Source organism: Alligator mississippiensis, chromosome 3 (genome assembly GCF_030867095.1).
Source record: "Alligator mississippiensis isolate rAllMis1 chromosome 3, rAllMis1, whole genome shotgun sequence".
In the NCBI taxonomy this organism is placed as follows: Eukaryota; Metazoa; Chordata; order Crocodylia; family Alligatoridae; genus Alligator; species Alligator mississippiensis.
Window position 1 is genome coordinate 260,326,699 of NC_081826.1, and position 12,882 is coordinate 260,339,580.

Sequence of the window (12,882 nt, forward strand, 5' to 3'; positions counted from 1 at the left end):
TTCATTCTGGTGCGCAGTTGTTGTTTGGTCTCTCCTACGTATTTTCCATCAGGGCATTTGGTGCATTGGATGAGATATATTACATTTCTGGAGGTGCAGCTGTAAGATCCAGGGATGCTGATGGCTGTGTTGTGGGGTGTAGTAATTGGGGTAGTGGAGATGTGTTGGCAGGTTTCACCTTGTTGGGTGAAAGCCTTTTTAAGATTGGTGAGGTGGCAATCCCGGGTGTCTTCAGTACAAACGCGGTGGTATCCGAGGGCTTGGCTGTACATCACAGCTTTTTTGGTGTGTTTAGGGTGATTGCTGGTTCTGTGCAGATATGTATGCTGGTCTGTTGGTTTCTTGTATACTGTGGTCTGTATTTTACCCTTCTGGATACTGATCATTGTGTCTAAAATGGAGATGTTGGTGCTGGAGTATTTTAAAGAAAGTCGGATGGAGGGATGGTGATTGTTGAATTTCTGATGGAACTCAATCAGAGATTGTAGGTTTTCAGTCCAAATGATGAAGATGTCATCGATGTATCTTAAGTATAGCAAGGGTTTGATGGTGCAGTTCTTGAGGAAGTCTTCTTCCAGGTGGGTCATAAAAAGGTTGGCATACTGTGGGGCCATTTTAGTGCCCACAGCTGTTCCCATCATCTGGAGGAAGTGTTGATTATTAAAAGTGAAACTGTGTGTGAGGATTAAGTGTATAAGGTCAGTAATATCTTTGGGCCTGTATTCTTAAACCACTCAGAAGCCCATCAGGGCATTTGGTGCATTGGATGAGGTATATTACATTTCTGGAGGTGCAGCTGTAAGATCCAGGGATGCTGATGGCTCTGTTGTGGGGTGTAGTAATTGTGGGGGTGGTGGAGATGTGTTGGCAGGTTTTGCATTTCTTGTCATGGCACGGTCTGGATCCTTTTGGTGTGTTCTGGGCTTGAGGAAGTTTGCTTCTGGTGATGAGGTTGGCGAGGTTCGGTGCTTGTTTGCTACACAGCTACAACCTACACCCCGGTCATACCCAGTTCACTCTCCCTTTCAGCATCCACTCTATGGCCACTGTGTGACACAGGATACTGGTCTGACCCATAAATGGCAATTCTTATGTTCTTATGACCATGTTTTGAATGAGCTGAGAATCACAGCAATATGTAATATACCTGCTAATGCCATTTAAAGGAATAATATCAAGGTTGCAATATCAACCAATCAAAAGTTAGGAAATTCCTGAATGAAGGTTGCTGATGAAAGACTCCTGTATACCACAAGGGAAAAGACATATGGTGCACAGACAGCTTTAACTCTAGCATTTTCTAAGTTTGGAGTATTTGACTTTGCCAGTTCTAGTTCTCTCCTTATATCTCGGGTTCTCATCAGATATGTTCCAAACACTCTCTTTAGTGATTTTCAATCCCAATCTCCCCAGGTCTTCATCTCATTTTAGCAGCTTCCTCAATCTTCTCCCCTATTTCCCTTCCCAACTCACAGTTCTAGTTTTTTTGACCAACCAGTCCCAGTGATTTCCATCTGACCTGAGACTCCTTCCAATCTACCCTTGCTCTCATGCTTATACCTGGTCCAGCACTTACCACATTTTCCTCCACCATGTCACCTGGCAATCAGCCATAATCATTTTAAACCTAAGATTGTCTGTCTCTGCCAGTGCCCAGACCACTTAGGTCACAGCAATCCTATGGAGCTCCTCTAGCCCTGCCTGGAGCATGCTCAGCATTTTTGCAGGGAGAGTACTAGTACAGTCTCTGGTGCTCTGATCTAGGGGCTGCATGATGCTCAGCATGGATGGAACCTTTGGGGATTTCAGCTGTGAGGGTCTGAGAAGAGCCTTCTGAAAACAGCAATTTTCAAGATCCTATTACATAGCCCAATGAGTGTTTTTTCTTGAGAATAAGAGACAGCAAATACCTCACACAATGACCACTCAATGCAAAATGTCGTGTCATTGCTCATAAGCATACTGACTGTAGAGTTTCTGCAATTAATAGTTCTAAGATTTTTTTTTGTATGGAAAAAATACATTTTCCCATAATCATGTTTTCAGAAGTAACTAAACTATTTTGGTTGAAATTTTCGTAAACATTCAGTTTGGTACAGATACCTAGTATGGAAAACATTAGCCCAACTACTTAGAAAGGGTGTTTCAGAAATTCTTACCATCTTCGTTCCTTGGTTGCTGAGGGAACATATAATTTGTAAGCACTGTTTTCTGTGTCTCTGGATCAAGTTCTTTTTGAAGGGGAATTAGCGCTTTAGACTGAAAAAGCAAAAATCAAAAGAATACACACAAATAATGGGTAAATAGGATATAAAATAGGTAAATCCCTGCTATTTACCCGCACAATACAAAGTATAATTCTGAAGATATAAACTGTCTGACGTTAACTCCTATATATTGTTCTCTGAAGAATGTTTAAAAGCTATGCAAGTAAAAGTTATATCAAAGAAGTATGGATGAAAAATGTCTTGCATTCAGAAGCTTGTTGAACTCAGTCCCAACTCTGCAGCTGGACCAATAAAAGATACCACCCTAAGAAAATCCTTGCCTCCTTCACCAAAAAGTATACATTTTATAATGCTGGCTTGGGAATTTTGTGAACACAAGTTATATATAACAGTCTCTTCAATATTGACAAAATACTGGAAATCTGTACAGGAAAATATATGGTTTCATTCCAGGATATTTCATAGTCTCAGATTATTCCACATGGAACAGACTTCATCTATTTAAAACCACAGGGGAAATATATATACATAGAACAATTTTATACACAAGAATTTGATCAAGACACCTAGTTCAGCACCCTTCTCTAACAAGAGTGCAGGGATCTTGAAGGCAGAAATATTGCATCTACTGATACTCCTTAGTATACCACTCTACATACTGGTTCAGTACAGAAGACATGACTACACAGGGAAGATAGAGTATAGTAAGCTAGGTAGTGAATTTATGGCTTATCAGCTACTCTGTATGAATGTTCCACATGGATGCTCTTAGTAAGCAAAATGTTGACTAAGCAGACTTACACTAAAGTAAATACCAAGGACCAGGTGCTGTTCTACTTAACTGACATCTAAGTGGGATCTATTCCAGCATGCTGAATTCCCTGAAGAAACAAGTAGAAAAGGAAGTGATCCTAAATTTACAGATGAGGAATAATGCAGAGCAGTTAGCATGCTCTAAGTTATGACCCCATCTTCTCCGTGTGCACAAAACCTGACATTATCTGCTCTGGCACTGAGGGTTTGCTTGGAATTTAAGTCTTCCACTCTAGTGGACACAATGCTGTTTAGTTAATGGGAGTTGACAAAATGTAAACACCAAGGTGGTATATGTGTATACACAGAAAAATCACTTTTTATGTAGCCGATAACTCCAGAAATTATCTTTATCTCTTAGGAACAACTTCAGCAAGATCCAATTATCCAAATATATTTTTAAAAAAATCTGTTCACCTGATTGTCTGATAGCCACATAGCAGTCAGCTGTTGCAACTTTGTAAAGCTAAAGGGCAAATTCTTCAGTCTGTGAAAGAAACAAATGACTATTTACAATGAGAAAATGTAATCTGAGCATGGGTACCACAACTAATGGCCTATTCACAAACAATGCCTTATTTGTTTTCTTTAACAAGCTTGCAAAACATTTAAAGAAACTGCTGTCAGACAAATAAATGGGTAACGACTTGAGGCACAAGCATTAATTTAAATTAAATGCTAGTGCTGTGCAGAGAGAGTATGTCTGAATGTACGTTCTTAACATGGGTTTGCCAATCGAGTTAAATTAGTAACGAAGACAAAGTAACCAGGATTTTAATTTAGTTTAGTAACAAAAGGGCACACCTACAGAAAATCTTTTGTTTGAACTTGAATTGCTAATGCAAATTAAAACCAAAGTTACTTGTCCACCTGCTCTTTTAACACAAGTTAAGAAAACACTTATAAACAGAGAAGGAGAGAAAGAGAGAGTAGGCAAACCCCAAAGGTATTTCTGGATCATTTTAATATTTAGTTTCTTTTCAATTAGGAATGAAACCCCAAAATTTCCATGAAAAGTATTGGAGTTGCAGGTGGCTACCCTTAAGTCTCAGAACTTGGAAAATGCTAGGGTCCCCTCACTCTGAGGACCATTCTGCATCATAAGGTTGTCAAGCAGCTGGACAAACAAGCTGTTAAAGTTCTATTCAAGCTGTACCTTGCTCAAAAATAAGCCTGTCTCTTCAATATGTTTCAATTTCAAAGATTTTTCTTGCTGTTTTTGTTGGAATGTTACTGATCAGTGCAAGTAAAATGAAAGATACATTTCACAATACTGTAATAACAGAGTGTGTCCTGTGGCCATGCCATTCAAGGTTTAGCAGAAAGATACATTTTTTAAAATATCAATATCAAACTCCGAAAACAGTAAAGGTTAATAAACTCGCAAATGAGGTAAAGCCATGAAGCCCATTAAAAATAATTCTGACTTTACAATTATAGGGTACTGCTGGATTCATGAGCAGCTCATGGAACCTAATAGCAAAAAACTGTACAGCAGTGAGTTACTACTCATACTGCAGCGACGGAGAAAAATTACTGAAGCTAGTAAAAAAACCAAAACCAACCAAGTCTAGACGCACCAAAAAAAATCAGTAAGAATAGAACCATAACAGATAAAATACTAATTAAAAGTGTTATTTTAAATTTCTGAAGAAAAAGACACCCCCACCCCAAATCATAATAATTTGAGGAGTGGACAAAATATTAGTACATTTTGTACAAAATGTTTCAATACTTAAATTCAGAGACGCATAAAATTTACATTCCTAGCTATGCCTCTAATCAATGCTTTTGCTTTTTGTATAATACCTACATAAATTATTGCAATTCACAAACCTATTGTCACTTAGATTGACGACTTTTAATTTTTGCATATCACCCATTTCCTCAGGCAGAAATTCAAGCTTGTTAGAATGCAGAAATAGTACCGTTACATGTTTCCAGTTTCCAATCTGAAAAAATAAATATGATTATTCAATTTAATTACTCTATATGTACTAATATTCACAATGTTTTAGATTACATTTAGTATCAAAATTATTTCTGCATATATTATTTCATTTAATCACATGTAGTCTTAAATATAAAAAAGAATATGCCATTATGGTATATACTAAAAACAATTCTCTCTCTACTGTATTTTCTTGCATACCACATGCCCCCAGATAAGTCATGCACCTTGTGGGAAAACAAAATGTAGGGAAAAAAGGTTTTTTTTTTCCCCAGAGTTATAGCTGCCTGTGTGACAAAATAAGTCCTCCTGGAAATACAAGAGCATCCAGGAAGTGTGGCATCCCAGGAGACCTTCTGGGTGAGATGGCAGGAAATTCCTGGTATAGCAGGGGCACCAACAAGGCTGGGCCCCAGACCTTTGCAAGGACAGTAAAAGACTGTTGCTTTTTCACTGTAAATATTTATTTAATTTCCTTTAAACAATGAAATGTTTCACACCACAGGCCTCAGCAAGGTATTATAGACTGCCCGCAGCAGCTCAGTTGCTCTGAGCCAGCTCAATTGCTTATTCAGGCACAAACTAAAATACATAGCCTGTATTAGCTATAAGAGGTTTATAACACAGGTTCTCCCCTGCTGCTTACTAAGCCAAAAAAGAAATGGCAGCCATTAGAACACAGCTTTGTCCTGCTTCTATTCCAGAAGAGAAAAACCAGGTTTGCTACTTAAGACACACATCCTGATTTCGGAAGCCTAAATGGGAGGGGGAAGGAGAAGGTACTTGTGGTATACAAGTAAATGGGATCTTCAATCAAACAACTTAAATACTTCTTCTGCAAATAAATAGCTTGTCTTAAAACTATTTTAGCATTTGATTTCAATACTTCAAAGCCTGTGTATATGCATGCACGCATGCAAAAATTACATTTTAAAGGAATATTAGAAAGTTTGCTCAAAATCGACCACCTTGGATCCACATAAAACAAAGTGGAATTATGTTTACATTTAATACTGAGGAAATCAAACTATTATAATTGGCTCCGAGTAAAAATATACCTCTGGTGGCAACTGCGTTAAAAAATTATGATCTGCAGCAAAGGTCCGTATGTTTGTGAGCTGCCCAATAGACGAAGGCAAAGTTTCAATCTCATTGAAACTACAATCCAGTTCTTCTACTGATATTAATCTAAAAAGTTAAAGAAATTAAAAATATCAAACCTATATTGTATTTAAATAAGCATACCAGTTTAAAAACAAATATTAAAATGTTGCATACAAGATCACATTCATTTGGAATTACATTTATGATTGGAACTTAAATGTTTTGGCAGCATAAAATAAGCATTAAAATGATCAAATACTTCCTTGAACACTAATTTTCATGAATTCTCCCAAATCAAGCCAAAGCAGAAATTACTCTTAGCTATTTAGAATCATAGTAAATTAGGGTTGAAAGGAACCCCAGGAGGCCGTCTAGTCCAATCCCCTGCTCAAAACAGGACCAGCCTCAACTAGATCATCCCAGCCAAAGCTTGGTCTAATTGAGCCTTAAAAATCTCCAAAGATGGAAATTCTACCACCTCTCCGCATAAGCTACTGCAGTACTTTACTACTTCCTAGTGAGAAAGCTCTTCCTAATATCTAGCGTAAACCTCCCTTGTGGCAACTTGAGATCATTGCTCTTTGTTCTATGCCACCACTGAGAATTTCCATTTCACTTCTTCAATCCTTCCTATGCCAACACAGTCCTTTCAATGTAGCTTTAAATCTGAGCTAAGGACACTGCTACCCTACTTTAGATTTTTTAGCATTGGATCATACTGGAGTTGTTCCTACCAAATAATAGAACTATTCCAGGTAAGAGTGCCAGAACCAGGAGACAGTCCTAGCTCCATTAATGGGTAAAGGATGAAGATATTTTTAATAGTTTAACAAGGATAGAGACATTTGCACTGAAGCATCAAACATGAATTCTGGTGAGCAAGCATAATTTAACAAGTTCCATAAAAGTAGATTCATAGAATGCTTGCAGCTTTTTAGTTGGTCGAATAAAAGATATCAGATTTACCCAGAGAACCTGGTCTGCCTATGTCCTTAAATCGACACAGCTACAACCAATACCCCTAAAACTTTAAATAGACTTATTTGAAATAAAATAATGTCTACAGTATTTAAACTTTGAACCAATTATTTTTATTATTTTTTATTTTTGTGGTAAAAATTGTAAATATCAGAGGATGATAATAAAAATGGCTTCACTCAAACAATCTGGTCAGTAAGTTTCATATAATGGTAGGGAAAAAATTGTATCCCACTGCCAAAATAGAACATACAAATATGTGGTATTTGAGATTATTCATTGCTAAAAAATTATATGATAGTAGCTGGAGTGTTTATCTCACTCTCACATATCTAACGATATCTAACTCACATAACCAAAACTATGAAACAGATCTCCGTGCAACATGCTCCATTACAACAGTTTAGTTCAGGGGTTGTCAAACCCTGGCACTATATCATTTGGCCTACAGGACTCACCATGGATCACTGGGAAGCCCTTGGGGCTGTGGCCCCACGTGTTAGATCAGGTGTTCAGGGCCTGATTCCAGTGTGCTGGAGTGTAATGGGGCCCCCAGAACCTGATTCCAGTCTGCCTAGGGCAGCATGGTGTCCTGAGCCTCCTCTGCCCAGCTAAATTGGGTCCTGGGGACCCACACAGCTCCTGCCTGGCCAGGATCAGGTCCTGGGGCCCCATGCCACACCTGTCCAGCCAGGTGGAGGCATCACAGGGCCCCAAGGCCAATTTGGGTAGTAAGGAGTTCCATGACACCCCCACCTTCAGGATTGGGTTCCAGGGACCCTGAGCTGCCCCAGTCCAGCCAGGATCAGACACCAGCCACAAGGAAGCAGCATGGAGCCCCCAAGGCCATCCTGGAATGCAGGGCGTTGTATGGAATCAAATTCAGCCCATGGACTGGTCTGCCAGGGGCCAAACCATGAGCACCACTGGTTTAGTTTAACAGTATTTTTAGTAAACATGTCTGCATTATTCTATCCTCCACTACACAATGTGTATGGATGCCTCAATTTCTGCAGGAAACAGCCCCTTAGAAATACAAAAAAGTGGTGTTAGATGTGAAAGCTTTTGGTTAAACTACATTAAAAGCAAGCCATTAAATCAAGAAAACTGATTTACACTTCTAGGATAGTAGAAGGATATTCAGTGGCAGAATTCATATCAAGCAGAGACAGGCACTATGCTACCCTAGAGTAGGTCAATGTTAATGAAGAACTTGCAGAAAAGCAAGACAAAGCTTTATTCAGGTGAAATACCTACCCTCCTATGGAGTCTGGCAAATACATTAACTGGTTTTCGTCAATTTTAAGTGTTGTTACTTTCTTTAGTGAACCTGTTATAAAATGAAAATCTAATAAAAATGGGCATTTAGGTAAGAAAAATATGATATTTACAAAATAAAGCTTTAGTCAAGAAAAAGAATTACTGGCATGGCACACTGGCTGCTGTACTCATGAACTGTCAAGAGATGTGTGATATGCATCTCCTTAAGAAATAAGCAGCTGAGTTTATGGTGCTTTCTTTTCATCTTAACACGTCAGTCAGTTATACAGAAGATATAAATCTCCAGTTTCTAGTCAAGTAAATCAAGTCAATACTTTCTCATTCATTTATGAAGTTTATCAAAATAAAGAACTCTATAGCCAAAAAAAATAAAAACAATAATCAACTATGCACTATGTTTTTATTTAACATGGCTTCAATATTTATCAAAACAAGAGCTTTAAGACCATGTTTTGACTTCAGGTTCCAAGGGTTTCTATGCCTTTCCCATAACATTTTATACTATAGTTACCTTAATTTTTTAAGGCATTAATTATATGATGATACAAACCAATGGATTCTGGCAGTTGCTGAAGCGAATTACTAGATAACAGCAGATCCTGTAAGCTTTCACAGCCTGAGATTCCTTCTTCAACCATTTCAATGTTGTTTTTAGAAACATCCAAATAGGTCAGCTGTTTCAAAGTGCCTATGAACTAAAAAGGAAAAAGGGTTAATACTAACTTCTTGGAAACAAGCTAGTAGTGCTGACAGTGAACTCTCTCTAAAGTATTATGCTGCAGTAGAAGTAAAGCATTATTAGAATTACTGTGCTACTTGTATTCTATATCCATCATGCTATCAAATGTAGCATTTCTTTTTATGTAGAGGGCCTATCCTTAACCCACTGAAATCAGAGAGCCATTACATAGACCCAGTTTAATTCCTGGACATGTAAGAGGGTTAAGTAAAAAGTGATGAACAAAAAGTGACATACAATAATTGGTCTTCATATAAGCTCTCATAAAATACAGCGTGTGAATTCCAGTACAAAAATTCCTTTTTGAAATTAGTGACAACTTTCAAAAGCGATAATTAAGCAGGAGCATGACATCCTGGTTTCATGTTATGTTTAAAATGAATATCAGTTTGTAATGTACAAGTTAATTGATGGGACAGGTACCACTGCAGAGATGAAATATAGTGCATTTAAAACATCAGAAAGGCTTACCCCTGGGATAAGTGTTATTCTATTACCATCCATCCAAAATTCCTTTAACCCACTCAGTTGTTCAAGTACTTCAGGCTGTTAAAAGAAATAGTTTAAAAAAACCTGATACAAAGAAAGAAAATTTAAATGTAGCAATGAACTGATTTAGCAAATGACTGATTTGCTTTGTTACAGCAGGAAAGCAGAAGGGGGTGTGTATATGGCTCAAATAAAACATTTTATTAAAAAAGTAAATACTTTAAACTAAGCACTTGTATTACAACTCTTCCAAGTAGGAGGAAGAAGGAAGGCAAGATAATCTATTAATTTGTTTCTATTTAAATACAAATAGTTTATGTAAGACCAAAGAAAGAGGCAATACTGCTCAACATAGCATGTATGTAATGCCTTCTCTACTATACTTTGTTCCTTGCTGGTATGCCAGGGAGGGGGGAGGGGGGAAGAAATACAAATAGTGTATGACAAAGGTGCCAGCTGCAGCTCAGCAGTTACGTTTTGTACTTTGTATATGAAGAATGTAGCATTTTGTCCATAGAATTACCAATGTTGTTCCACTGGCAGCTTTTTTTATAAGGTTTTACAAGTAAATCTGCCAAAAAGCTTATGAATGAAAATTAAAGTTAAAATAGATCCCAGAAATTTAAAACTTTTTTTCCTCCAAAAAAGATATTACTGCAATAAGGGAAACCCAAGGAGGAGAACTAGAGGTTCAGGAAAACGAAGCGTCTTGTCCAAGGTGAAAACCCAAGTCCCTGGGTACTTTTTATACAGAATTCTCTGCTACCATGGCTAGGTAACTACTAAGACTACAGCTAGCTAGTTTAAAGCTACTTTGGATATTTCTACACTACTCTGTTGTCTCAGCAGTGACTGTAACATAGACATGCCTTCAGGATACTACCAGATCATGCTGCCTCTTACCCTGCTAGACACCTACTTAGGTACAGCACTTCTCAAACTGTGACCCTGGAGTGGAAGTGCATGCCTGTCGCAACAAACATGAGGAGAGGTGATCCACACATAGGAATAAAACTGAGAACTCCACATCAGTACTAATAGGAGATGTTTCCTAAAATAAAATCATCAGTATAACTCCCCATGAATCCAAATAGGTTACACATCTTATTCACTGAGGAAGGCATGCTCTTTGAGAACGGATCTTTGAGAACTCCTGGAGCTCTGGTGTATTGCTCGAAGACTGGAAGAAGGCCAATGTGGTGCCTATCGTCAAGAAAGGGAGGAAAATGGATCCGAGAAACTATAGGCCCATCCGCCTGACCTCTGTCCCAGGGAAGGTCTTAGAAAAGTTTATTAAACAGGCCAACCTTAATGGACTGGCTGACGCCAACATCCTGAGGGATAGCCAGTATGGGTTTGTTGTGGGTAGGTCTTGCTTGACCAATCTCATTTCCTTTTATGACAAGGTGACCTATCACCTGGACAAGGGAGAAGAGATTGACGTCACATATCTTGACTTCAAAAAAGCCTTCAATCTGGTATCCCATGATCACCTCTTGGTGAAACTGGCCAACTGTGGCCCTGGGTCTAGCACAATCCACTGGCTGGGAAATTGGCTCCGTGGTACAACCCAGAGGGCGGTGGTTGATGGAAGTCAATCATCATGGTACCCTGTGACCAGTGGGGTCCCCCAAAGCTCTGTCCTTGGACCCATATTGTTCAACATCTTCATTAATGTTGGACACTGGAGTCAGAAGCGGACTAGCCAAGTTCACCGATGACACCAAACTCTGGGGCAAAGCATCCACACCTGAAGACAGGAGGGCGATCCAGGCTGACCTGTACAGGCTGAGCAAATGGGCAGACGAGAACCTGATGGTGTTTAACATTGAAAAATGCAAGGCTCTCCACCTTGGGAGGAAAAACCTGCAGCATCCTTATAGGCTTGGCAGTGCTATGCTGACTAGCACTATGGAAGAAAGAGACTTGGGGGTCATCATTGACCACAAGATGAACATGAGCCTTCAATGCGATGCTGCGGCAAAACGCTGGCTTGCATCCACAGATGCTTCTCAAGCAAATCCCAGGACGTTATTCTCCCCTTGTACTCAGCCTTGGTGAGGCTGCAGCTGGAGTACTGCACTCAGTTTTGGGCCCCACAATTCAAAAAGGATGTGGAGAAGCTTGAGAAAGTCCAGAGAAGAGCCATGCGCATGATCAGAGGTCACGAAAACAGACCTTATGATGACAGGGTGAGAGCCATGGGGCTCTTTAGCCTAGAAAAGCACAGGCTCAGGGGTGATCTGATAGCCACCTATAAGTTTATCAGTGGTGACCACCAGTATCTGGGAAATGTTTGTACACCAGAGCCTCTCAAGGGATGATGAGGTCGAACGGTTATAAACTACTGCAAGACTGTGTCAGGCTAGACATAAGGAAGAATTTCTTTACTGTCTGAGCCCCCAAGGCTTGGAACAGCCTGCCATCAGAGGTGTTTCAAACACCTACATTGAACACCTTCAAGAGAAATGTGGATGCTTATCTTGCTGGGATCCTATCATGTATATGAGAGCCCAACAGGAAAAATTATGCTGAGGGGAAACCAGCACGGGTTCACAGCAGGTAGATCATGCCTGACTAATCTAGTCTCTTTTTACGACCAGGTTACAAAACACCTGGATGCAAGATTAGGGGTTGACGTCGTCTACTTAGACTTCAGGAAGGCCTTCAATACAGTATCCCAACCCCATACTGGTGAACAAGTTAAGAGGCTGTGATTTGGATGATTACACAGGGCGGTGGGTAGCAAATTGGTTAGAGGGTCATACCCAGAGAGTGGTGGTGGATGCATCGGTATCAACCTGGAAGGACGTGGGCAGTGGGGTCCCACAGGGCTCGGTCCTTGGACCGATATTCTACAATGTCTTCATCAGTGACTTGGACAAGGGAGTGAAGTGTACTCTGTCCAAGTCTGCGGATGATACAAAACTGTGGGGAGAAGTGGACACACCTGAGGGGAAGGAACAACTACAGGCAGACCTGGACAGGTTGGACAAATGGGCAGAAAACAATAGAATGTGATTAACAAGGAGAAATGCAAATGCTGTATCTAGGGAGGAAAAATGTCCAGCACACCTACTGCCTAGGAAATTATCTGCTCAGCAGCACGAAAGTGGAAAGGGATCTCGGAGTCCTAGTGGACTCCGAGATGAACATGAGTCGTCACTGTGATGAAGTCATCAGAAAAGCTAACTGCACTTTATCATGCATCAGCAGATGCATGACAAACAGAGCCAAGGAGGTGATACTTCCCCTCTATCGGGCGCTGGTCAAACCGCAGTTGGAATACTACATGCAGT

The 12,882-nt window shown here is 39.7% G+C and overlaps 1 protein-coding gene across 7 annotated transcripts in view; it reads right to left on the minus strand.

Annotated features, from left to right (window-relative positions):
- The window catches only part of ERBIN (erbb2 interacting protein), a 203,181-nt gene that overhangs the window by 43,850 nt on the left and 146,449 nt on the right, over positions 1–12,882 (minus strand). For all 7 annotated transcript variants that reach the window (XM_059725128.1, XM_059725123.1, XM_059725126.1 and 4 more), the window contains 7 exons: positions 9,566–9,640; positions 8,906–9,050; positions 8,332–8,404; positions 6,051–6,180; positions 4,878–4,993; positions 3,459–3,528; positions 2,160–2,259 (listed from right to left, as the gene is read on the minus strand). In XM_059725128.1, the coding sequence (XP_059581111.1) occupies positions 2,160–2,259; positions 3,459–3,528; positions 4,878–4,993; positions 6,051–6,180; positions 8,332–8,404; positions 8,906–9,050; positions 9,566–9,640 (709 nt within the window). The remainder of the gene's footprint in view (positions 1–2,159; positions 2,260–3,458; positions 3,529–4,877; positions 4,994–6,050; positions 6,181–8,331; positions 8,405–8,905; positions 9,051–9,565; positions 9,641–12,882) is intronic.